This window comes from Pangasianodon hypophthalmus, chromosome 5 (genome assembly GCF_027358585.1).
Source record: "Pangasianodon hypophthalmus isolate fPanHyp1 chromosome 5, fPanHyp1.pri, whole genome shotgun sequence".
Classification (NCBI taxonomy): Eukaryota; Metazoa; Chordata; class Actinopteri; order Siluriformes; family Pangasiidae; genus Pangasianodon; species Pangasianodon hypophthalmus.
This window is the reverse complement of record NC_069714.1, coordinates 26,916,898-26,943,889: the sequence shown is the minus strand read 5'-3', so window position 1 is coordinate 26,943,889 and position 26,992 is coordinate 26,916,898. Positions and strand designations below refer to the sequence as shown.

The 26,992-nt window shown below is 38.0% G+C and overlaps 1 protein-coding gene across 12 annotated transcripts in view; it reads right to left on the bottom strand.

Annotated features, from left to right (window-relative positions):
* The window catches only part of ccdc141 (coiled-coil domain containing 141), a 51,537-nt gene that overhangs the window by 9,271 nt on the left and 15,274 nt on the right, over positions 1–26,992 (bottom strand). For 11 of the 12 annotated variants that reach the window (XM_053234075.1, XM_053234082.1, XM_053234073.1 and 8 more), the window contains 17 exons: positions 26,269–26,441; positions 25,157–25,298; positions 23,998–24,117; positions 22,017–22,208; positions 21,588–21,767; positions 21,162–21,341; positions 20,927–21,052; positions 18,900–19,088; positions 17,870–18,031; positions 17,067–17,207; positions 9,052–9,192; positions 8,186–8,377; positions 7,158–7,341; positions 6,036–6,148; positions 3,592–3,651; positions 3,003–3,509; positions 1,080–1,873 (listed from right to left, as the gene is read on the bottom strand). In XM_053234075.1, coding sequence (XP_053090050.1) covers positions 1,080–1,873; positions 3,003–3,509; positions 3,592–3,651; positions 6,036–6,148; positions 7,158–7,341; positions 8,186–8,377; positions 9,052–9,192; positions 17,067–17,207; positions 17,870–18,031; positions 18,900–19,088; positions 20,927–21,052; positions 21,162–21,341; positions 21,588–21,767; positions 22,017–22,208; positions 23,998–24,117; positions 25,157–25,298; positions 26,269–26,441 — 3,596 coding nt within the window. The remainder of the gene's footprint in view (positions 1–1,079; positions 1,874–3,002; positions 3,510–3,591; positions 3,652–6,035; positions 6,149–7,157; positions 7,342–8,185; positions 8,378–9,051; positions 9,193–17,066; positions 17,208–17,869; positions 18,032–18,899; positions 19,089–20,926; positions 21,053–21,161; positions 21,342–21,587; positions 21,768–22,016; positions 22,209–23,997; positions 24,118–25,156; positions 25,299–26,268; positions 26,442–26,992) is intronic. The other variant, XM_053234077.1, reaches the window with a different exon arrangement.

Below are 26,992 nucleotides of genomic sequence, written 5' to 3'. Positions count from 1 at the left end.
CCCATGGTTTTGGAATGGGATGTTCAAGGACAGATGTGGGTGTGATGGTCACGTGCCCACAAACCATATAATATATGAAAATAAAACACCTAATACAGAATTCACAATGGGTTCTGCCATATTAAAATTGTGGAGTTCACGTGACAATAAAGTCAGCATTCTTGAAAAAGCTACACTTTCCGGAAAAGCTGCAGTTTTAGTGTGGCTGGAAAGGCAAAATGCAAAAGATGCATTTTAGAATTTACCTGTGTAAGTGTGCACTGGTCCTTATGCACCTTGCTTTTTGTCTTCTGCATTAGTGTGTCAGTAGAAATGAGCATCTTAAATTTCCAAACATTCATTTTTATAAACATTGACAGACCAAAGCAGGCAAGAGCCAAAGACTGCAGAAGAGCTGTGGTAGGTTCTCCAACGTGCTTGGAACCAGTTACCAGCAGTTTGTCAAGGAAAAGAGTCACACTAAAAGTACATTTGATTTAATTTTTACTACTTAAAAACTTTACTTTGCCTAAGACTTCTACACACTATTGTACTTAATTTAATAATTGAAGGCCCACCTCCATCTTCCTCTTTGTGGCAGCAACCAGTCATGAGTAGAAGTTGACAAGGGTGAGTTAAAATGGTATTGTAAGGTAGGGTGAAAAAATGGGAAACAAAGCAAGGAAAGGTGTGATGTTAGAGCTCAAAATTTACAAAGTTAAAAAAAAGCAAGGGAAAGTTACTATTAGAAATTATAAAATGTTAGGAATGGAGCTGAAAATGGAACACAGCTTGAAGTGTATTAGTAATGACAAACATGTTCAGTTAGCTTACATTCTCTCAATATCAACAACTCTCATGCAATGCAAAAATCAGCAAAATGTGTTTTAAAATATGTGACTGTATCAACTCCTGCAGCCACTAGGGAACGGTGTCTGTCTGAAGTACCTAAAGACCTAACTAAATGTCTGAAACATTATTCTCAATCATTAGCTATAGTATCAAATAGGAAATAGAAAAGTTACAAATTAACTGATTTCCACCAAATACTGGCAGAGAAAGTTACAGTCTATGGGTTGAGTTTGTTATAAGCTACCCACCAAGTTAAAGCAGGTTCAGGGAATCCAGTGACTTCCACTTCCAAGGTCACCGGAGAGCCCTCCATTACTACGGCATTAGACAAGTGTTTGGAGAAGTTAGGGCTGTGCCCTCCTGCTAGGTTCCCCATGGCCCTGGCACTGCTTGAGCGCTTTATTTCCTCACGGATGGCCGTGGGCCTGCACAGCTCTGGCTCCTTTTCTGAGGTTAATGGTTTAAGGGAAGCATGCGTGTTACCAACCCGAGCAACAGAAGAGTGTCGGGCTGAGGCGGGTTCATGCGTACACTCCTGCATCTCGATCCGGCTCTCATGCATGGAGTAAACGGTTTGCTGGCACTCAGCAAGGCCTTTTGGCTTGCTGCTCTTTAAGATGCTGGAGATGGTGCTAGAGACCAGCGTGGGGGTGGGAACAGTAAGTGGGCTATGAACAAATGAGGAAGATTCAGCTCTGAATCGGTTAGCCAGGCCTGTTGTAGGGGACGGGAAGCTTTCCTCGGGACGGTAATGGAGTGGATCACCATGTCTGGAGTGACACTGCTGGCTGTAATGGCTCGTGTGGAGGCTGTGGGAGCTCATGCAGTAGCCGTCATCTAGGTCGTTCTCGGACTGGACCATGTTGGACTCAGGGGTTTCAGATAAAGGTGGGAGAGAGATGTCATCTGGTGAGGTGCACTCATACTCATCATTAGATAGTGACTCGTCACTCAGGTGGTCAGGATGGAAATCTGGATGGAAACCAGAGTCTAGTGCACCCCTGGAGAAAAGTTCCTCTTCTCCTGGAAGCAGCACTTCACTCTTTGAGGAACACAAACACGCTACAATTCAGTTATTAAAATCTCACTCATATTTCTAAATTAAATCAATAGCTCACATAAAATTGAACTGAAAGTTAAATAATTTTCCACTTTACCCAAAAAGTAGTTAATCAGCCAAGATATGCTTCCTGTCTGAAGCTAGGCTTTTTAGTTCTTTAGTTCATGATATTCATTCAAGGGGACAACAAAAATATTCTACTATCCAACAGTAACTGTTAATATTATAAAACCATGAAGGTTCATCTGTATAGCAGATTCTATTCATGATTTCTGTGTTTTTTTTTAATGAAGTTTTTAAGGACAAAATTATGCCGTGTCACTTCTGAATACCAAGCATGGTAAACTGAAAAGCTGTGCTCACCATTAGCCAGCACTTCATTCAAACAAATTACTGATTAAGACAGTAATCCACCTCATTCGTGTTTATTACACCACTTTCACATGCACCTTCTCAATTATGCGTAGGGTAAGTGGGGGAACATTTATAGGGTAAATGGGAAAATTAAATTTAAGATTAAATTTAAGAGGGAAAATACACTATATGGTCAAAAGTATGTGGACACCTGACCATCACACCCATATGTGGTTCTTCCCCAAACTGTTGCCACAAAGCTGAAAGCACACAATTGTCAAGAATGTTTTTGTATTCTGTAGCATTACGATTTCCCTTCACTGGAACTAAGAGGCCCAAATCTGTTCTAGCATGACAATGCCCCTGTGCACAAAGCGAGCTCCATGAAGACATGGTTTTCCAAGGCTGGAGTGGAAGAACTCGAGTGTCCTGCACAGAGCCCTGACCTCAACCCCACTGAACACCTTTGGGATGAACTGGAACACTGACTGCACCCCAGACCTCCTCACCAACATCAGTGTCTGACCTCAGTAATGTTCTTGTGTCTGAATGAACACAAATCCCCACAACCACACTCCAAAATCTAGCGGAGAGCCTTCCCAGAAGAGTGGAGGCTGTTACAGCAGAAATTGGGGGAACGACTTTGTAATAGGATGTTCAGCAAGAACATATGGGTGTGATGTTCAGGTGGTCACATACTTTTGGCCATATAGTGTATAATTTTTGGGATAAAGGGTGAAATTAAATTCACACACACCTTTGCCTCTGTGTGTAGTGTGTTTGCAGCAGTGTGTGAGGAGCTAACACCCGGGAATGTCTCATGGTGAGCTCGGAGGCCTGCGGTCTGTTTCTCTGGCCTCTGGAATTCTGAGCAGCTGGATGCTGTATGGCACTCGCACCGAGCAGGTGGAGGAGTGTCCTGAGACGGCCTCTTGCTCTGCTGGAGTGTGCGGACCTTCCTGTCTTTCTCCACAGGAGAACTGGACACGCTGTACCTGTGTGTGTGCGAGAAGGTGGTGTGTGTTTGCTCCTTCCTCTCCACTGTGGACTTGTTGGTGATGGTCTGCACAGTGCTCTTTGAATAAGCCTCCTGCGTGTAGCAGCGTGTCTCTGAGAGCACTTGACGTGGCTGTTCCACTGTGTCTTGGCTTTGTGATTTGCACAGCTGTGGCTTCTTAGTTTCTGCTTTCTTGGTGACCAGGTCATCTTTGGTGCCACCTGGTCCCATTATCTCAGGAGTGTGGCCCGTCTCTTTCGCCTCCGGCTGTTTAGATCACATGACTGATTTAGACAGTGAAAATATACGTTTGTAAATTGCCCAGTCATTTGCTGTTATTAATGCTTACAGTTTCGATGGTATCATAGGTCTTGTTTTCTTCAGCAGATTGTGCTTTCAGAGACTCAGCCTGAGGAAATATGCAAAATAAAACACATTTAGTATAGCATGTTTGTATTAAAGTTCCCCAAACATCAATTTAAGACAACTGAAATTGTTTAATATGTTTTTTAATGCTGGGGAAACAACAAAAAATTGCATAGGTACATCTCTACAACTTGTTAAAAACACCAGGATCTATCAATATTCATGAATATGCAATGTGGAAACACTTCCATGTCGTCCTGCCACCTGAAATAGCTGGGCAGCTAGTCAACTGCTAGACTGTAATTGTCACGGGTCAACGTAAGGGAGATTTCAGTACCCGAGTATCAATTTACTTTGAATTAATAGCAGCCAAACAGGTCAAAATATAATGTTACCACAGAAACAACAATTTTATTTACCACAACTATTAACTAACTGGTTTAACACACAGGTTGTGTAGCTAAAGATTTCAGAGGGCACCACAACATTATCTGATAATCGATATATATCAGATGTGATTGATCCAAAGCCATGGAGATGACTGAATGTTCCCACTAATTCAAATCTTTAATATCAATTAATGTTAAATAATACAGAAGTACTGAGAAGGTTTTTGTGTGACTTTGCAGTGTATTAATAAATTTGACCCTCAATTTGAACATTAATCTACAGTCAGGTCCATAAATATAGGGACAGTGACACAGTTTTGGTAATTTTGCCTCTGTACACCACCACAGTGGATTTGAAATGAAGCAGTCAAGATGTGACTGAAGCGTAGACTTTCAGCTTTAATTCAAGGGGTTTAACAAAAATATTGCATTAACCGTTTAGGAATTACAGCCATTTTTTACAGAGTTCCTCCATTTTCACAGGCTCAAAAGTAATGGGACAATTGACTGATAAGCAGTTTCATGGCCAGCTGTAGCCTGTTTCCTCCTTATATCATGATAAATTAAGGAGATAAAAGGTCTGGAACTGATTCCAAGTGTTGAATTTGCATTTGGTAGCTGTTCATGGGAACTCTCAATATGCCGTCCAAAGAGGTGTTGATGCAAGTGAAGGAGGCCATCATTAGGCTGAAAAACCAAAACAGACCTATCAGAGAGATAGCAGAAACTTTAGTAGGGCCAATTCAACAATTTGGTACATTCTTAAAAAGAAGGAATGCGCTGGCAAGCTCAGCAACACCAAAAGGCCTGGGAGACCACAGAAAACAACTAAAGTGGATGATTGCAAAATTCTTTTCTTATTGAAGAACAACCCCTTCACAACATCTAGCCAAGTCAGGAACACTCTGGAGGAGGTAGGCCTATCATTGTCAAAGTCTACAATCAAGAGCCACCTTCATGAATGTAAATACAGACGGTTTACCTCAAGATGCAAACTGCTGGTAACACTCAAGAACACAAAGGCCAGATTAGACTTTGCTAAAAAACCTCTAAAAAAAAAGCCTGACCAGTTCTGATACAAGATTAACTTGTACCAGAATGATGGGAAGAGAAAAGTATGGAGAAGGAAAGGAAGGGCTCATGATCCAAAGCATACCACATCATCCGTCAAACATGTGGAGGCAGTGTTATGGCATGTTTGGCTGCCAATGGAACTGGGTCACTGGGGTTTATTGATAATGTGACTGTTGATAGAAGTAGCAGGATGAATTCTGAAGTGTACAGAGCTATACTTTCTGCTCAGATTCAGTCAAATGCTGCAAAACTGATAGGACAGCACTTCACAGTACAGATGGATAACAACCCAAAACATACTGTGAAAGCAGCCCAAGAGCTTGGAAATTAAATGTTCTTAAATGGCCAAGTCAGTCACCTGACCTCAACCCAACTGAGCTGCTTTTCACTTACTGAAGACAAATCTGAAGGCAGAATGACCCACAAACAAGCAGCAACTGAAGATGGCTGCAGTAAAGACCTGGCAAATCATCTCAAGGGAGGAAACTCAGCATTTGGTGATGTCCATGGGGTCCAGACTTCAGGTAGTCATTGACTGCAAAGGATTTACCTCCAAGTAATAAAAATAATCCTAATATTTATGATTATATTAGTTTGTCCCATTACTTTTGAGCCTGTGAAAATGGAGGAACTCTGTAAAAAATGGCTGTAATTCCTAAACGGTTAATGCAATATTTTTGTTAAACCCCTTGAATTAAAGCTGAAAGTCTACGCTTCAGTCACATCTTGACTGCTTCATTTCAAATCCACTGTGGTGGTGTACAGAGGCAAAATTACCAAAACTGTGTCACTGTCCCAATATTTATGGACCTGACTGTATATAATAATAATAAAAAAAAAAACATCAGCCATCCAAAAGGGGTTATAATCACGTTTTTAAGTTTTGAGATGTTAAATGTATATAAATATACAAATACAAAAAACAGACTGATAGAAAAATACAAAAAATAGAACAGCTGCTAACCTGTAATTTGGCTTCCAGGTCTATGAGTCCATTTGACAACTCCTTTATTGATTCCACTATTTCATTGTGCTTGTTAACAGTTTTCTCCATGTACCTCGTCCCTTCTTCAGCACCTGCATCAAACCCATCAGTCACTGTTAGTCACTCAGGACATTCCTGCTCTCGAAGTGGCTTGTGAGTTGTATTTTAGTGGATCTACTTCACCCAACAAAAGTTAACTCTTTTTATGTTCACTTTCTCTTATTGAGTAACCATATTTTGGATCTATGATCAGCATTACAGAGTAAAACAAACTAATCAGTGGGTTATAGCTATTAAAAAAAAAAAAAAAAAAAAACATACTTCATCCTAATTTAAGAAATAATATGGCAACAATGAACACTATTATTAAAAGTGTCCCTCTTGCCTATAAATATACTCAAACGGTCAAGACATATTTGGTGTTTGCTTCTTTATGAAACAAAACAAGTAAGTGTAAATGTTCTTTACAGAGCTAATGTAGCTAACAAGTAAGTGTAGCTTATAGCTATACTTGCAGCTTACCAGCTACTATAGTGCAAACCGTATGAGTAAATATCTCCTCAAATGGCTTTGTGGAGATGTTCAGTGATTCATATACGTACACTTGTAAACACGTGTGTGGTTTCTGACACTGTATGACACACTGGTATCTATAAAAATACACAAAACAAAATCTGAGAACTAAAACAATACTTTTAGGTCCAAATCACTTTCTCCCTCAGAACATACTATAATTTGGAGTCACTCATCCCCATCACCAGACTCAGATAGAAGGCATGGCTCCAAGTTTGTCCATTTGTTATGGACTCTTTTAAAAGCTGTCTATGTACACATGGTGTTATTGAGCCTAACAATGTCTTTTGAGGGGACTGTATGTATGTAGTTTGCACAATGCTAAACTAACAGCTTTAAGCTTCAATTATTTGTTAGCCATGTAGCTAAGCAACGTTTCATATTTGAACTGCAGCGTGTGTTAAGGCAGTTTAGGATATTTGTGCATTTGGTTGCACTGGTTCTCTTTCATTAATAAAAATGTCAGTAGTGACAGATATGAATCAACACCATTCTATGTTTTTGTTGTTGTTTTTTAATCCATCTCACCATGCAGACGCACTGCCAGCTCTGTGATCTGCCTGATTCGCTCCTCCTGCTGTGGGATTGTGGGACAGACAAACTTCTCAAACTGCTTATGCAGACAGCTGATGGCTTCCTTCGTTTTGCACTCGGATGAGTATTTGCCCACTCTCACGATGGTGGAGCTCGCCTCCTCGCACCAAAACTCATACTGCAGATTGACCCCAAGAGCACACATGATCAACAAAAATGGTTCTTACATAGTTTCCTTTCTTACAAAATATTAATGTGCACTATCACAGCAATATACTGTAGAACATACATGTTACAATTAATATTAGAGCCACAAATATGAAGCTGTTTTATGTAGAGGAGTTGGAGAGGATCTTTAATTTTTGCTGTATATACGGTATTGATGAGTGTACTGCATATTTAATAAGCTGACGTGAAATTGTTCACATACAAAATAAAACACTTGTGTGCGTGCTGTTTTAGGAAAATAATCAACGATGAGATGGTGTGATGCAGCTCAACTGAAGCGGAGCTACTGTTACTAAAATGCAAATAAGAAAAAAAAAAATCAGCTTGTCATGTTACTGTGAATCCATAAAGTGAAGACTTTTTTGCAGTGGAACACAGTCACAGCTTTACCTCTGAGTGTTACAATGCACTGACACTGGAGACTCCTTCCATAAATATTGTGAAAAGGCTCTAACACTAAGCTTGTCTAGTTTTGTTTGGAAGTAGTTTTAAAACTGTTTTTGTTGCTCAAAATGGACTGGCAGCAGCAACAGTGTCATTTTCAACTTGTTTTTTTCCAAACCAGTTCCTGAGTGGTCATTATTATGTAAGCGAGAGCTGTTTTGGCAGGATGATTTGGCAGAATAATTTGGCAGGATGATCTGTTATTCATTTTGCACCAATGAATACAAGTTGACCGGACTCGGTTTACATATAATTACCAAAGTCATCTTCACAGTTATTTCTGGATAATGATTAGAGATTATCTGGTGTTGAAAGCAGTGTTACACAGTGTTCAGGGTTTTTTTCCACACCTCTTCCATGGCTTGCTGTAGCTTCATGTTGAGTTCCAGGTTCTGCCTGTAGTCCTCGACTGTCCTGTCAAAATCTCCCACCTGTCTCTGTAGCTCATTGATGGAATCCTCCAGCTCTCTGGGACTGCTGCCAATTAGATGCTTCTCACTGCTGCTCGATACCGTAAAGGCCTGTAGCTTCATCTTCAAAATCTGTGACAGACCAAAAAAACTGCATGCAGATGATCAACCAAGACAAGTTTGGTGTCTGAAGTTTGCTTCTTTAGTTTTATACACATGAGCTATGAAGCTAATCTAGATAAGTAGCTAATAGTTAATCTATTACTAAAAAGTAATATAAACGCAATGCTACAAATTTAGCTTCAAGCAGCTTTGTTTAAGCTATATCTTTTAAATAGATGTGCTTATATATTTTTCTGATATTGTACAACACTGTTATCTATAAAAATAGAAAAAAGAGCATCACAATGCTCCATCTTGAAATCAAATCACTTTCTTCCTCAAGCATGAGACTCGGATAGGTGTGGCTGAGTTTGAATGCTGACAAATGGAAGAATGATAAAATTCAAATTTACTTGTATATTAAATTTTAATACAGAATTATTTCTGCTATTTTATGACACAAATGTTGTTATGGAGCCAAATTTTGTCTTTTGAGGCAATGATTTAGGCTTGCAGTTGCACAGTGCTAAACTGGTAGCTATAGAATTTTCTTACCGAAACCAGTCATGTCTCGGCTGGTTAACTAAATTTGGTGTAAGAGGGGAAATTGTGGGTCTCATTTTTGGCAAAACTATTGCTTCAATCAGTCAATATTTACTAATATGTCATTCATATGCTTATAAAAGTGTGCTCACTGTCCTTACCTGCAGCTTTTCTAAGTATATGTCAATTTGTTGGATCTGATTTTTTACAGCCTTCATGTTTCTCAGTTTCTCATTTTTCTTCATGTAGTTGAACTTCAAATTGTTAAATTTCTTCTTGATGTCTTTAAAGGACTCTCTGAGCTGCAACAAATCAGGGAAGGGAAACAAACAAACAAAAAAAAACTTGGCATGAATGAAAAAGGCATTTGGCTTGGATCAGCTGTGGCATAAAAACATCTGCACAATGAAATCGCAAAGATACCATCTCCATTGAAGCCAACATGATTAGGGAGTTTTTGTTTGTGTGTGTGTACATGGGGTAGCAGGGGGAAACTCGTCCCTCTGGCAGAACAGAAGGTCAGTAAGAAGGGGAGGGGGGGTTGTGTTCTGTCAAAGGAGATTATTTCAATGCTTGGGCTGAGGGTAATTTATAGTGCAGAGCCATTTTTGTTCACCCCATCAGATGTTAGCAATGGTGTTGAGTCTCATGTGTCATCCAAGGACAGCTGCAGCCCAGCAGAGCTGAGCTTCCCATCCTCGAGAGGGAGTCTCTCATTTACAATCCTCAGAGGGAGGGATAGAGTGCAGTCTGATGGACACCTCATTTCATTGCATTAATAACTGCACTCAGTCGCTTAACAAGAGACATAATATTTAATAATCCACGCACAAGTCACTTTACATGCTCATACTGCTGCTCAGGACTATCGACGGTGTTCACATCATCATCAGTAGAGTTTTTAGTTTCCTGTAGTGCTTACCATTTTGCCTACTGCATAGTGTATAGTCTATTGTCTGTATTTATTACATTTACTGATTTTGCACTGCCTGTCACTGTGCTATTTGTTTGATGTGTCATGTTGTCCCATGTTAACTGTAGCACTATGATTCTGGGGGAACTATGTTTCATTCCTAATGTTACATCTGAATGTGATGAGCCTACTTGATTGACTTGACAGTAAAAGAAAAGAGAGAGAAAGAGAGAAAACTGAGACTGAAGCTGCTGTTAATTCTGAAGTGGTCTTGGTTATTCTCTACTTCCTCTGAAGGCTACATGCTCTACAGTGAGAGCTCTGTAGAGATTGAAAGTAGTAACAGACATTCAGTTCACACTTCAGTGCTGTTCTTGAAAACTGAATCTGCTGTTTTAGTGTTGCACAATTGCTGTCATTAAGGTTAACACTAAATAAGAAATACTTGGTGTGAAGTTATAAGAAAATAATGAACAACAGAGTGGTGTGATGTGGTCCAATGCAAAGCAGAATTACTGTTACCGCCCTGAAGTTGATTATTTTCCTATAACTGCATTTTCTTGTCTTAAGGAAAGATCTTTTATCAATTATAGTTATATTTAATGTTGTAGACTGTCTGTGAAGCAATTTCCTGTTATTACTTTCATTATAACAACTATAAACAACCATTCCTTCACCAGCCAATTAAACTTGTCATGTACCGTAACCAAGCCCACACACTCCTCTGTACTCGCAGACTTTCCTGAGGTGGAACGTTTAGAGCTTTACTTCTGACCGTTACAAAGTGGTGACTCTGGAGACTCCTTCCATTAATGTTAAATACATTTCTCCTTACAGAAAGCTTCACCTTATCAATTATTATACATTTTTCTTTGTTTCACCTTTTTTTAGTTCACATACTCAGATTTTTCATCAAAATGGCAGTTTAGAAAAGCCATTTAAGTATTATAAAGTGTGAGAGTAGGCAATGAGAAGAGGAGGAGTAAGAGAAATTGACAAAAGAAAGTCAGAGAGACGAAAAGAGAAATGGAGGCAGAGTGACAAAATCAGAGAGAAAATAAGATTAAAGTGAGGGGGGAAAAATATGAGAATGGAAGAATAAAAGTGAGAGAGAAAAGAAACAGCAAGAGGGTGAAAAAAGAATAAAAGAGAAACTGAGAACAAAAGAGATGCACAGGAAAGGGAGAGAGCGAGCATGATGTAGGGAAGAGGGAGAAATAATAAATACAGGAAAGATGAACAAAAGGAGAGAAAGAACAAAAGAAAGGCAGAATGAAATATGAAAAAGACAGAGACACAGAGAAAGCAGGAGAGTAAGAGAGAAGGAAATGTGAAGGTAGAAGTAACAGGACAGAGTGTGAGAGAGATAGTATTAGAAAAAGAAAGAGTGATACAATTAGATCAGGACAGAAAATAGGAAATAGGGAGGTGAAAGAAGGCAAGAGAGCGTGAGATAGAACTTAAGAAAGAGAGAATCTGAAAGAAAGTCAGACTAGGAGGAAGCAAGATGAACATGAATGAGAGTGTGAAGGAGAGGAAATGGGTGAAAGAGAGACGAGTGACAGAAAGACAGAAGGTGATAGATGTAGAGACATGATAGAACATGGGAGAGATGAAGTAAAAGAAAGAGAAGGAGAAAAAGGCAAGGAAAAGAGTGAGAGAATAGTGAGAGAGAGAGAGAGAGAGAGAGAGAGGGAGAAAGAGATAGAGAGAGAGATGGGTGACTGTGCTGAACGTAAACAACAGTGTCATATTCCTTAAACTCTGCTCTCTTCACTTTATAAAAGCAGCTGCTGCTCTGGCTGAGTTCTACACACACACACACACACACACACACACCCCTCACTGTACACGACGTGATGAACAAATGGCCAAGGCTATAAATCAGGGTTCAGTTTACTGGGGACATCACTGGGGAAACTGGACATCAGAGCAGAGCATACATTAGTCGTATGTTAAGTTTAGCTGTATGCTAATGTAAACAAATATAGGAATTATAACACTTTATTTAATGCACTTTTGCATTAATTAATACTTTTTATCAGTGTATGTGTTTTCACATTTCCCTAGCCACACTCTTTATTGAAACTCTAGCATAATGATATATACTATAAAAGACATACATTAGCTCCATCTCCTATTTAAGACCTCTTTAATAAATTCTCTTTTTTCGTGTATATTTCATTTTCATGAACAGTGTCTATCAGAGTCTTCAGTCTTATCCACAAAGGGCCGGTGTGGCTGCAGGCTTTCATTCCAGCAAAATAGGAGGCACACATAATAGTTGATTAGAGACAAGATGAACTGATTAAACTAGTGGAATAAGGTGTGACTATTGCTTGGCTGGAATAAAAGACTGCAGCTACACCAGCCCTTTGTGGATAAGATTGAAAATCCCTGGTGTATATCATGGCTTTTCATCTATCCTCAATTTTACTTTCACCACGTTAGTATGTAATACCTTTGCTTTAAGAAAATTCAATCCAACGTGTTTTGGCATAACTTTCATTTTATCTTTATAAGCTTGTTAAGACTTCACATTCTTATTCATCTTTTAAAAGTCATCATACCATGGATGTTCCACTCATACACATTACACTCTGTTACGCAAACCATGCCAGGAAATCAATTACATTTCATCATTTTAAAATATGTGAGATACAGCTTTTTAAAAGCATTTGCTGGAATTTGCTAAATTTGCTGGAAACCAAAGCTAATCATCTTTTTGTATTTCCATCCTGTTGTGTTCAATCCTGTTAGTTTCATAACGGACTGGAATAAACAACTAGCATGTCAGTTAAAGTCAGGAAAGCTGAATTGTTACTCATACCTACCTACCTACCTATCTACCTATCTATCTATCTATCAATCACATCAATAATTCACCCAAATATTAAACCTTCAGAAATGCCTGATCTATATAAATACTGGACAAGGCATATTTAGCTCATTCTTGTTCACCTTTTATAGATTCACTAATTGAAACACTCATTAAAAACATAACTGCTACATTGCTTTCTTGGCTGTACTAACTCACTAAGGATTTGAGCTTTACTGAAGGTTTTTGAGACTCTGGCCTATTACTAGCATAATGGCGTTTTTCGAGAACACATGCTTTTAGAGACCAGGAAGCACATGTGTTGCGTTGAATCAGGGAGTATGCTAAATGCTATAAATTTGAATTTAATTGTAAATAAGAAATAGAAAATAGCTGCCACTTAGGTCAAACTACTAATTTGGGAGTGTCTTGATTAGTGGTAGGCAAGTTGTTAAAAAAACAAAAAAGGGTAAATTACCTGGGAACACTTTTCTTCACCATTTTTTATTGCTTTAGTTAACAGCAAAAGAGTAAATTTGAGCATCAATAAACCATTAGTAGCGATTATAGTAATGCACTATGTTTATCCTATTTATGACTAGCACAGTCCATGCTGTGTGATTATACAAAAATAATCCATGCCATCATGGAGTGGTGACCCTGAAGTGGATTTTTTTACCAATAGCCACATGGTCTGGAGCATGTCATTCTGCTTGTACCTCAGCCATTTGCCAGTGATATACATTTTTCATTGATTAATGAACATCATGTCGCACATATGAATGGTTCATAGTTAAGATTTAATGTTGTGGAGTGTATGCAAGACAAGGCAGTTCCTGATATCACTTCTATTAGATCTCTCTCTCTCTTTCTCTATCTCCCCATATTTCTCGCTTGCAAATAATTCATCATTTTACCAGAGCCAGAAAGCATAAACATCTCTGTTCTGAAGTCTTTCCTGTGCTGGGAAACTTTGACTGTTACAAAACACAGACACCTGAGACTCCTTCCACAAATGTTAAATAAATGTCCTCCTAATGATGCCTCAGTAACCTGACCCGAAAGCACCTCCTAACGAAAAACTTCACCACATCAACGATTATATGTTTTTCTTTGTGGAACAACAATTTTTTAAGAAAAAAAATCAGTTTATTATTAGTCTTAGATTATGTTGAGCGTCTGCCGTACAAGTCCCTGTGTGTGAGCTGTTACTACAGGAACAATAACATATTAGAATGATCACATTAATATTAACCTGTCGTTCATGTTACAGATAAAGCCACAGTCCAAGCCATGCTGTTATACACAAATAATCCAGACTTTCTGACCAATTACAATTGAGATTCAACTGCACTGTGATATAAATATAAACATAAATTAAACAACAGCATGTTATTATTCTCCAGGTGTAAAAATTGGAACCATTCTTTCAGGCTCAGTTATAACGATAGCAAACATATTAATGATAAGTCTGTGTATGTGTGTGTGTGAGGTGTGTCTGCGAGACTACGAGCGAGAGAGAGAGAGAGAGAGAGAGAGAGAAGAAGAAGGTCTGCATTGACTGACAAGAGCAACTGGCACACCTACAATTTTCAGCTTGTTTACTCATGCATATTTATGAGCATGTGTCAGCTACATTAGAATGACAGACATGACACCATGCTGTCACGCCACCAAATAATGAATATCTTCTGAGTCACGTGCGAGGGGTAAATCAGATGAGGTGGAATGAGTTAGTGTAGACAGAGGAAAGGAAACAAAAAATTAGCAGTGCAAGTTTAAACACTGACGTTTTAACTCCAGAAGGTACAATGAAGCCCAACTTCTTTCATAAATCTAACAACATGTCAACTACACACACACTGGATACAGATATATAAATAGATCTGGGGGCAAAACAGACACACTTCTATCCCTTGGCTTTATTATAAAGCTCTAAGACTAATCCAGAGCATGATTAATATAAATTCCCTAATGTCATGTGACCTGGTGGTGACATCACCGCTCTCTACTGGACATAACGAGAATAACATGGATCTAGGTAGTAGTTTAATAGTACTAATACTACTACTTTATTTTTCATTCTATATCAATAAATGAATGAAATGCATCTCTCATGAAATGTATAATTTAACCAGCATAGGAGGGACTCCTACACTAAATATTGTGCTGACCTTGCCAAAGTTATTATAAACAAAATATAATTAAAATAAAGTATGCTAAAATGATGTTTTAAAAAAATACAGCTAAAGGCAAAACTTGCTATAGCCTCCAAGCATACAACTGAGTGCAAAGGTTTGCATTACCTTTGAAATGAAAGTTAAGCTTTTGAATTTATTTTTTCACTCAATTATAACCAAAAGAGAATTTAAAACGCAAATGTCAATTAAATTACATTCCTGTTCCTTGCAGAACAGTTTCTAGGGTACTAGAGTAACATGTGTGGCACTTCTCACCTTCACAGACTTCTCAAGGGATATGATACTGTATGAACCCTAGTTACAGTGAAGAAGGCAGTCTGTTTTCCTGCAGTGTCTGATCAACATCTTGCAGTGGATTAGTGGGTAAAAACAAAGACAGATTAAGAGCTGTGAGAATCTCTGCATGTGAGCCAAACTTTTCCCATAAACACTGACAAACTATATAAAAAAAAACCTTAGACATCCCCCACAAGAGGGAGACAAATATACACATTTATAAATGTACAACTGCGGATATAAATGTGTATATACACCAGAAGTTTTCAATCCTCAGCCAGTCCATTTATTTACTCTGAGCAGATCTGACTGAGAAAATCTAGAGCTCATAAGGGTTGGAACAACTGATTAAGGTTGTTCCAAGACAAGATAAGAGATTGAGCACCTGTGATATATGGGTCATTGTACAGACGTGTGCAAAACAGCACCCTCCAAAGATTTAAAAAAAAAAAAAAAAAAGTATTAAAATAATAATATTTTTAAGTTGTGACTAGAATGTTCTTTTTTTTAGAAAAAAAGAAAGAAAATGAAATATATGATTATTATTGTTATGACATTTTTTTCCTGCATATAACAAAATTTCAGTTTTGATTGAAAGGATGTAAAATTGTAAAAATGCATCAAAATCTTTTAGTATGTACATAATCAATTTTTAAATTTTATTTACTGTCCAACACAAAGATAAAAGAATTAAAAATGTCTTTATCAAACCTGAATAAAGCGCCACTTACTGTATGTAGAATGACCCACATACAATTGTAATGATATATTTCATTCATATATTTTCAGTCTGTACATATAATATCATATCACAAGCTACATAATTTATCACAAGAATGAGGAACTATAAGGAATTTCTGTTGATTTTTTAAATAATATTTTAATTATAATATATTTTTCTTGATATGCAGTTTAGAGTAGGAGAAAGGAAGGTGACTGTGTGTTGGTGTTTTTTTTGTAGGTTTTTAATATAACCTCAGGCTTTGGATTATTTTTGGAGGATTGATAAGCGACTGATAAAGAGGAAGTCGTCATTCCTCTCCAGAGTGTTGAAGGACAAATGGCAGAATCCCACCACCAGAGCTGGGACAGAAAAAGCCTCACAGCCTACAGACTAAACAGAAACACTTTATAAATAACTCAGGGGCAGCGAGACAGTGGAACAAACCCCTGAAGCTCCAGCACAAGTCCAGAGCTGAGATATTTACCTTATAATTTATTGATTCATGTCAAAGTGAAACCTGTCATTCTGGGCTGTAAGGAGTGGTCACACTGCAAAAAATAACATCTTAGCAAGTGAAAATATCTTGAATATATAAATCAATTTATCTAGTATTTCATATTATACAATTACCAAAACCAAATATAAGATTACTAAACCCTATTTCTAGACATTTTTACTTATTACAAGCTTTATATTTTCTTATTCTATTGGCAGACACTTTAGCTAAATTTAAACATTTGTTTCTTGAAAGAAGCAAAATAAGCTGCCAGCTTGAAATGAGTAAAAATGTCTAGAAATATTGTAAACTTATAATATGAAATACTAGACACATTTTAATATATTCAGGATATTTTTACTTGCTGAGATGTTTTTTTTGCAGTACCAGATGATACATGGTGATAAATAGGGTTCGTAGATCCACGGTTTTCTAACTGTGACCTATTTTGACTAGCATGTTTACTTCTCTGTCTGCAGGAAAAAGAAGTATGGCAAAAGTCTGGAGTATCAGTGACTTAAAAACTAGCCACTACATTAAGGGTTATGTATTATTGGCAGCCTAAACAAGAAAACAAGCAATATCTATGACCAAACCAGGAAGTCAGTCCCAGGATTCAAACCGGTGATTGACTTGATCCAGTTGGCCTCTAGTTACTGATCATTACTCCATAGATGAGTAGTTGATCCAAAACTGGATTGAAGCAGATTAAGGAATGGCAGGTTTGTATAAATGCGGATCTCCTCACCTCACTGATCTCCTCTTTAAACGCACAGTAGTGCATGTTGCTCATCAGGTTCTCCTCAGCCCGGCTGGCCTGAGCGGCCCAGATCACACTGCTCTGATGCAGCCGCTCCATCTTCTCCTGAACTGAGAACACCAACGTTTGCTGAAGCCAGAGAGACAACAATAAAATATACACCTATAAACACCCATTTAGACTTTAATCAGAAAATGTCAGAAAGGTTCGTTCAAAATATGTAAATGTATTGACAGATTTTTAAAAATATCAAGCCTATTCAATCATAAAGGTGCAATGCACAGTACTACAGTATAAAGTTCATATTTATAAAACCCTGAGAAAGGTTAACCTAAAAATTCGAATGCTAATAAAAAAATTGAAAAGCTAATAAGGATTGATTATAAAGGGCTAACTGACTCCTAGTAGTCGTTCATTCTTAGCAAAATAAAATTTTTTTGAAGGTTAACATCATCAAAAATGATTTTGTAATCTAAAAAAACAAATGCCCAGAAACATGAACAAATCACCAATAAACTTAGCATCTCAGTGTAGTGATAGAGATAGAGCATGAGACATATAAGTCATTGGAATAACTGAATATGAACTATACTGCATGTTGGTGTAATGAATGGTGTAACAGCCTGGGACTCCTGTGGCTGGAAGAGTTGTGAAATCACTTCCAGTTCTTCACCAGATGGTGCTCATGATATCAGCTCCCAGTGAAAGCCAGACCAAAGCACTTTGACTACTGACTATTAATTAAATTACTCAAATTCTTTCCTCAAACAAAGTTCATGTCCACATCTCACCGGTTGCTGGACAGTGCTGGTGATATCAGCTGCCAGGGAGATGGCCAGTTTGTAAAGGTGCCGGACGTGGTTCTGTCGCTCCTGGTGCTGGCTGAGCTGGATCCTGGCCTGAGTCGGGTCACTCGATCCCTTCAGCAGCTCAGCCTTTAACAGGGTATCCAGCTGAGGATCAGAAAAATCTGGTTTTATAATTCTAAACACACCAAAACACACACTACTACTGATTCAAAACAGGAGGAGCTTTCTCCCTTCTAAAGCCCATTACAAGTTTAATTGTACAGCCCATTTCACATACTGATTACATATTTAAGATCAATTAATATAAAAAGTTCAACAATTATGCTATATGTTCGATTTTGGCAGACCTACACACATATGTCACAACTCCTTAGATGACTGAAAAGCTTCACTGGAAGTGCAGTAATCACGACAGAACATTAGACACAGAAAAAATAGACATGGGTTGTAGATATTAACTTTATAGCTTGAATAGTTTGAGTATTATATATATAATATTTAACTATAAAATATTTATAGTACTGAATATATAAATATTTAGTAACACTAAATATTTGATTAGAAAAAAAAATTGCATTACAGTAGATTTAGACTTGGTTAGCTGGGAGAATAAAAGTAGTGATCTCGCTAATCTTTTTGTGCTCAACAGAAGTAGTTAGTATTTAGGAAACTTTGGACTCTACCTAGATTTAGAGAATAGCTTATGTTCTTAGGATACCTTCATAAAAAGTGCCTGTGTGTAGTATTGAATTGAAGCAGACTTTAAGAATCAAATACACCGTTTAGGATTGATTTATCAGCCCTCAGTGATGTCGGACACAGCGGAGTATTTTCTTTCTCCGAACATTTTTCCTGAAATCAATAAACCTGTCTGAGGCTCTGAAAGACACTGTAACAGTGTTTTTGCTGCCTTTTGTAATACTCTTGATGGCATGTAAGTATATTCTGTTTAGCGCTGCTGTTAGCTGACACTAATGGAAAACTGTGGGAGATCGATGAACCGTGCCATTACCTCTTGATAAACTTGATGGAATTTGACGGCCATGCTTAGAACGCTCTCGTACTCGCGGATTTTATCCCTCACACGCTGGTGCACCAGGAGAAGCTCGCTGACCCTCTCGTTTTTCTCTTTCATTGGGATTCCTTTCACCGACAGCAACTCCGATGTCTTAAGCAGGAACTCTACTTCTGCGTTCAGTTGCTAGGATAAAAGTTAAGCAAGACATAATAATCTATCTTGCATAAATGGAGAGAATATAAATGAGAATATAATGATAGGAAAATAAATTTTGCATTGAATATGTAGAGATGATAAATTAAAAAGCAAAAACATTTCCAATAAAAAAAATTGGAGTCTCATATATAACATACTCTCAGTTATAATATTACAACAATTGTTTAAAACACTATTTATATCTTTACTTGTATTACTTTTAACAAGTAAATACACTAGATATTTCAGCAGTTCACATTTTTATGGTGGTCTGCAAAAACCCATCAGATGTTCTTGTGCCTGAATCAAAGTTTTTGACACCTGTACTTTAGGAAATCATAATATTTTTCACCAAAATGAAGTGGAAATGTTTTTATTTACTTTTTAATCTTGCCCTTGGCTATCTTCTTGCAAAGATCTGTCTACAGATGTCGAAATCCTCTATAAGTGTGATTTCCTCACACAGCGGATGTCATACTTTGATCAAGTGGACATAAGCCTAATCAGTTCAGTTTGTAATCACATACTGATTGTCAAAATGTCTGTGATGCTCCTGCACCACAGTCAGAAATAACCAGTTTTTAAAACGCTAGAACTTTCCTTGGGATTGAGATACATGCAAATGAGAAACAAGCAAGTGAAGATATCAAAGGAATGGTTATCTAATATTTCTCATCATGAGATTATTATATAACAAATATAAGGCCAATAAGCCTGTTATTAAGACATGTTTATAAATTTCAAGTTTAAAATAGTCTTATTCTATTGGTAGATAATTTTGCTTCTTTCTTGATAAAATCTTTGAAATAAGTAAAAATACTAGGAATGGGTTAATCTAGTAAAAAGAAATACTAGTTGAATTTGCCCATATTCAACAGCATTTGACTTACTAAGATAAGTTCAGGAAGATCTGTAGTTTTCAGAACTATATATAGTAAAAATGGTTGAAAGTTTACCAAGTGCAGGGTTTTCCCAGGTCTCTACACATTTGTGATAGGAAAGTACTGATATTCTGAGTCTTGCATCAGACTAAATTACTAACATTCCTATGTGTGTGTGTTTCAACTAAATTAGGTAAGAAATGGAGAAAGAACTGCAGAACTGCAACTTTTTCAGTCTGTTGTATAGTTCGACTAGTGAAAATTTTTAATGCAAAGTCACTTATACAATTACAGTAAGGAATAATTTGGTCTTCTGAACAACCCGGCTTCCTTTAGGCTTCCTTTAGCTTTTAAGCATTCGGATGCTCATATTAATGCTGTGCGACATTGGCAGTGTATCTAAAATAACATCATACTAATATGATAAAAGTAAGCTCCTGATAAAAATAAGCATGAATAAAAGGATCAGTAGATTCATTTAGGCTCATATTTCCTCTTTCTGTAAATATCCTCCAGGTCTATCTCTCCAGTTTCTGCCATCTCTCTGACTGACACACACTGTAGCCAATCAGCAATGAGTATGGGATGTGCAATAATGACCTCCCATTTCTGATTCGTGTTAAAGTTGATGTATTTGTTATGTTGTTTCTGATTTGTTGTTGTGTTTTTTTTGTTGTGCTCTTGTGTGTTCTGATTTGTTGTTGTGTTTTTGGTTTGTTAATGTGCTTTGCACTTTCACGCCATCATACATCATACTTTAATATTAAGAGTGTAAAAAACAAACAAACAAAAAAAAAACACATGCATAAAATGAATACTTTGGTTTTTGAGAGTTAAGCCTGGTGTTGAGACGCATAAACAAAGCAAGAGTCACTGAATATTTTTATTCTGGCCTGAATCTAATCACATCATGAGGTGTGTAAAGATTTCCAACCCTGCACATACCAGAAACTGTGGCTTGGTGGAGCTGAAGCTCTCTTGCAGCTTAGACACACTCTGAAGATCATTTCCCAGGTCAACTTTGGATGCTGGAGCAAGAATTCCCTCCAGGACCTTCAGTTCATGCACAACCTGTAAGCAAATCACAGATCCCATTACTAATGTACCTCTCGAGCCCAAACATTTCCACCTGTCATCACAGTTTACATCAAACAAGTCCAGTGTTTTTTTTCCATGTTACCTTTTTAAGTTGATCCTTGAATTTTTTCCACTGCTTCTTCACAGACTTCAGTTGACTGTAATGGAGCTGCGATGACGTCCACAGGTCTGTGAGCTCGGCTTTCTTCCTGCTCAGATTGTCTGTGGTCTTTTCCACAACATTAACTGCTGCTTTGACATTCAGACTCAGAGTCTCGCTCACCTGTAACCAGCAGCAGGCAACAGAGTAAATGACAACACTAAGGCTTAGGCAGCAAAGACAGCAACAGATCCAGAAGTCCAGATGACTGATATCCATTGTTTCTCACCGATATGTTTATTACTTCTGCTTGTCAGTCTTCTTCAACTCAGCTGTATTATTTGTAACTTTGACAATAGTGTGTATAGGTTAATCCAGATTAATGGCTAACATCTTCCAAAAGAAGAAATGGAAATGTATTCAGTGTACCATGGTAGAGGAGTTGATAAAGTTGTTGCCCTGGTCCTGCATGGAGAGGAACTTCTGTAAGAACAACTGCCATCTTGCATCCATTTCTTCCTTCATGGCAGGGCCTGTTTCCTCATTTTCCTCCTCTGCTTCTGGTCTTTTCTTATAGCAATCCAACAACCTCTTAACCAAATCTTCAACCTGGGAGAGGATATTAACACCATGGCAACATAAAAATAAATGAACATTGTTGTATGAGGAAATAAAACTGCATATATCATTTTACATAATTGAATTGAAAACCCAGGAAAATGTTTTACTGCCGTTATGTACAACTACACCATTTCTTTCATACAAAAACTTTATACATTGATCACTTCATTCTTCCAGCCAGATATTCTTAGAAATGGAGGCATAACAGTGGCAAATTGACTAAATGTGAATAAGCACCTCCTTGGCAGAATATAAAAAGCTAACGTAGCTCCTGAGGCTCTCCAGGCATGTGGAGATGTTCCTCTGCAGTGTCTTTAGCTGCTCTCTCAGCACAGAGGCCCGGTTGGAGAGCTCAACTGCCTCAGAGGACTCCAGCTTCCTCAGTTCCTTAATCATTTCCTCAGTGGCGTCTGACTCTGCCACAACACGCTACAAGAGAATAACACACCTAAGGGTTAATAAAAATAGCAGGGAATTGCATTGAATGAATGGGAGACAACAGCTTATGCTTTTGGTAAAATCACCAAAATACTATGCCACTTGTTACTCATCACTTCCTCTTTTACTCACTGTTTTTCATCAGCTCATTGTGAAGTCTTGCCTCTTTTCCGATTGCATTTCTGAGCCATTAAACCTTGTGTATGTTTTTTCTGGTTTCTGATACCTCTAACTAAAGGCAATAAAAGAACTTCATCACAAGAATCAGGCAGAAGTCGCTGTTCCATTGTACATGTGTGCGCACATATGTACGTACTATATGTATATATGCGACAGTAAGTCGGTGTTGTGTTTGTCAACATCAGGCCATGGCATATCACTGCTCTTTTGTGAAGTGATTATATCACAATAGAGACAAAGTGCACCTTTAAGAAAGGCTGAAGCACACTAAACATGATCTTTGTTGAAATTCATGAGAAATGCAGGAAACAAAACAAGGATCTCTATATCAGCCTCACTAAAGCTTTCAACATTGTTATCCAGCAAATCGTACAGCCCATACTGGGGAGTTTGGAGATCAACCCACATTTAGCAGGAACGTGAAACAGTCCCACACAGGCATCTGACAGAGGAGGTGGTCTGCAGATACTCTGTTCTCAGTGAACGCAATGGTGAAGCAGCGATGTGTGTTGTGTCCACTGATGTTTAACCTTTAAACCCTGCAGCAACAACCCTTCTTTCCAAGAGGTCACTCTCAGGTCATAGTCCAAGAGAGGTCTACTATCTACCATACTTCCAGAACTAATCAACACAGGTACAGCCTCTTTAAGACAGTCCACCAGTCTGCTACCTTGCACCTGCCTACCTGCCTTCTTGATGAAAATATCTAAGCTTGCAGCACAGCTATTGACATATGCTAGAATTTGTTAGACTGTGCTTCCAAGTCCTTGAGAATAGCAATTTAAGAAATGAGTAGGGGTTGTCAGTCATTAATGTTCTGGCATAGGGATTCAAAGATAACCCTGAATCCTAGGACTGCCAAAGAACCACTGGTAAGGCCTAGAGCAAAACACATAACCTTTAGTTTCTTGGGTTGTATCCTGTTTCAATCCTAATTCACTTTGGATACCACAAATCAATAAATATAACTGAAAGGATCTCAAGAAAAGTTGCTGTCTACCAAGGTGTTTGTGTGGCAATGCTGAAATATGGCTCTGCAACATAGACAATCTATTGGTGGCACATCAGACACCTTGATGCCACATCAAACCCCTTGATGTCTAGAACGCATCCTTGGCATTACCTGGAAATACATCCTCCAGTGAACTACATCAATGAGTATAGAGGCAATTCTAGCTTAGAGTCAACATCATTAGGTGGGCCATGTTTATTCAAGGTCTCTCCCATGCCAAGTACTCTACAGAGAGCTCCAGACAGACAGCCTACAGGAAACCTACTGGTCAGAAGTTGTTGTCCAAAGAACACTTTAAGATATTATTAGAAATGAAGAGAACAATGAACAGCAAAATGTCAACATAGACAATGTCACTCTGAACCATCCAGCAAATCTCACATGCCCCAACTACAGCAAGATATGTGGGTCCAGGATTGCGTTTAACAGCTATCTTCATTGGCATTAACATGAACCCCAATAGCCACTGGCAAAACCACTTAACCATTAGGAAGCAACTTAATCTTCTTTTGCAACAAACTGCCAGAGCACTGTTTTCGTATGGAGTTAGTCTCATCTGTGTTTATACGTGTATAAAATTAAGCTCACCTGTGTATGTGTGGATAGCGCCAGGTGTTTGTTGAGCACTTCCTCGGCCTCGGAGAGTGAGGAACCAGGCTCTGTACTACTGGATAAGACACCATTACTGCTCTTAATCCAGCTGTAGATCTGGAGAGAAAAGCATATTAGAAAAACAGCCAGTGTGATCAAAAGTGTAGCTCTGCTTCGCTCACCTTGTTTTCTAATATTCACAAAATAGCAATCATTGCCAGTCATTGGCTTAGCCAAATTTACTGGCAGCCAGAAGAATTACCATCTGGAATGGAACAAAACATTTTGGCCATCATAATTTTTTTGTACTGAGTTCCAGCTCAGAAAAGTAGCGTGAAATACATTGTTTTTGTTTAAAAAGCAAAAAGTGTGCCTGGGGCAAAATGACTGGCAACAAATTGCAGTTAGCTGCACAGCCCTTGGCAAAGATCAATTCCTTCCAGCACTGCTTCATGAATCAATAAGCTTGCTCCAATTTCACATGAAAATTGCAATTCCTTTTCAAATCCAGGCAGACAGGTAGGTTGGTTTATTCCGTCTGATTCCTTTTTCATTTTCCAAACATAAATAAATTATATGAACAATACATATACTATATTATCCTGTAGCACAGCAGCATCAACACTTTGAGTAACTTTCATTCTTCATAAATTATGGTATCACCCATTTTATGAATGCTGTCTGTTATTGTCTGGATACTACTAGTTGTGAAGGAACTCACCCTAGCAGTATAGAACAAAAGGAAGTTGGACAGAAGGTTACTTGTGTTACCATGGATTTACGGCAGAGTGGAGGTCCACCAGTGTCACTTGGCTTGACGAGAAGGCCCAGAAGACTAAGGTCACACAGCGGTCACAATCATGAGGTGACAACTTTGCTATTCGTATTTAGTACGAAAACACGCACTTCAGAGGAAATATGGCTTAGAGATTCCTCACTTAGACATAACCTTCTAATACAATTTTTTTAAATTTTTTTTTTTAAGAAAATTAGCTCTACTATATTATGCTTTTAGAGATGATCGACTGCACACCGTCATATGACAGGTGATGTGCACTTTTGAGTTGTAAGGAGAATGTTAAAAACAGCACTGGATCACTGAGTATATGATTCAGGAAAGCTTTGCTGATAAAAGTGAAATCTCTTTCTTTTGTACCTTTTCCTCCAGGTCATCAAAGGAGGTCAGCAATTGCTGTTTCTTCCCAGCAAGTTCCCTATAGGCGTGACACTGCTCGCTCAGCCCATCCACCCGTTCTCTGATGTATCTCAGCATCCTTTGCACACCTCCTACTTGGGCACTGCCATAAAAACATCCAAGCTAAGTATAACTGTAACTTTTATTTGTGTAGTAACTAGAGAAAAATCAAACAATGCAGAGACAAAATACAAATTTATGACATTTATCCCATCTAGACCATTTCCCAACTAATGAAAAATAAAGAATAGCAGTTTATTTATAGTGATAATAAAGATTTAACAGGCGGATGGACCAAAGGTTGGGACAAATAACTTTATACTTTCTGCTTTTTGTTTTGAACAAAGCTTTGACAGGCACAGATGTATTGAGGTATAATTTGCAAGCTACACTGACTAAGCCCACCAAATCAAATCCTACTGAAGCATGTAAGAGTATTACTGTTAAAAATATAGAAACATTTAGGAGCCTTTTGATTGGCCGATTTTTAGCCATTTGTGTGAGTGTCACAGAGAACAAAAAAAAAATTATCCATTCATCTTTAGACAGATGAAGAAATTATGTTTACCCTGATCAGGGCCGTGGTGGATCCGGAGAATATCCCAGGAACACTGGGCATGAGGTGGGAATATACCCCTGATGGGACCTTTGTCCATCGCAAGGCACCATGCATACACATTCACACCTAGTGGCAATTTAGAACAGCCAATGCACCAATGCATGTTTTTGGGAGGTGGAAGGAAACCAGAGAACCCAGGAGAAACCCACACAGAGACGGGGAGTGTGTAGCTTTGAGGCAGCAATACCATAAATGCACTACATAAAAGGATCTTTGGGTGGAAAAATAATTATTCAGTTTATTGTGACAACAAAAAATATGGCTGAAGAAACATGGATCAAAAAATTCTGTGGAGAATGGAATCACTTTTAAGAAACTTCTCTAATATATTTAATTTTAGGAATCTAAAAAATGTGGTGTTCTCTGGTATCACCTTTTTGAGTGGCTTCATTTTTTAGGAGCATATACTGTAACTGCATTAAACTGTTGAAGCACCAGCTCTTGAATGTCTCACCTCTGTGGACTGAGCTTCTGAAGTATGAGCTGTCCTCGTTGAAGAGGTTCAGCAGCTGCATCTTTAACACTACGATGCAGCTCTTCGTGCTTCTTAGCCAGCTCGGTCAACGGCACAGTCTGAGTCCTCAGACCCTTTATGGTGCTCTCAATGGTTCCCAGGATTTCAAATGCCTGAAAACCACAAAGAGGCAGCAAATATGGGACATGCTTAGTAGTTGAATAATATTGCAGTAGACCATCAAAGAAAACAGTCCAGTTTAGTTATTATACAGTCCATAGGGCTCATGGCGATTTAAAATCATGTTTCCTCACTTTTTCATTTCTCGCCGCATTAAATTAAATTAAATTAATTATGCTAAATTATGCTCTGTTAAACTGACAATTGATTCCCTTAGTGATCCACTCTCTAAAATTAGTAATCTCAACCCTTAACTTAATAAATTCACATAAAATTGTTATCCACTTACATTATAGCTCAGCTATCATATTAGGTCCTTAGAAAAACAAGTTTTTTTTGTTTGTTTTGTTTTTTTAAACTATTAAAGCCACTCTTATGAGAAGGAGAAAGAAAAAAAAGAACAAAAGTAAAGTATTAGAAAATTTAAATAAAACAGAACATGCACCCATCAACAAACCAAACATGATTTGCAGCAAACCAGAATGAATACAAGCGAGAATATTAAAAAAAAAGAAAGAAAAGAAAACAAGAGAGAGAAAGAATA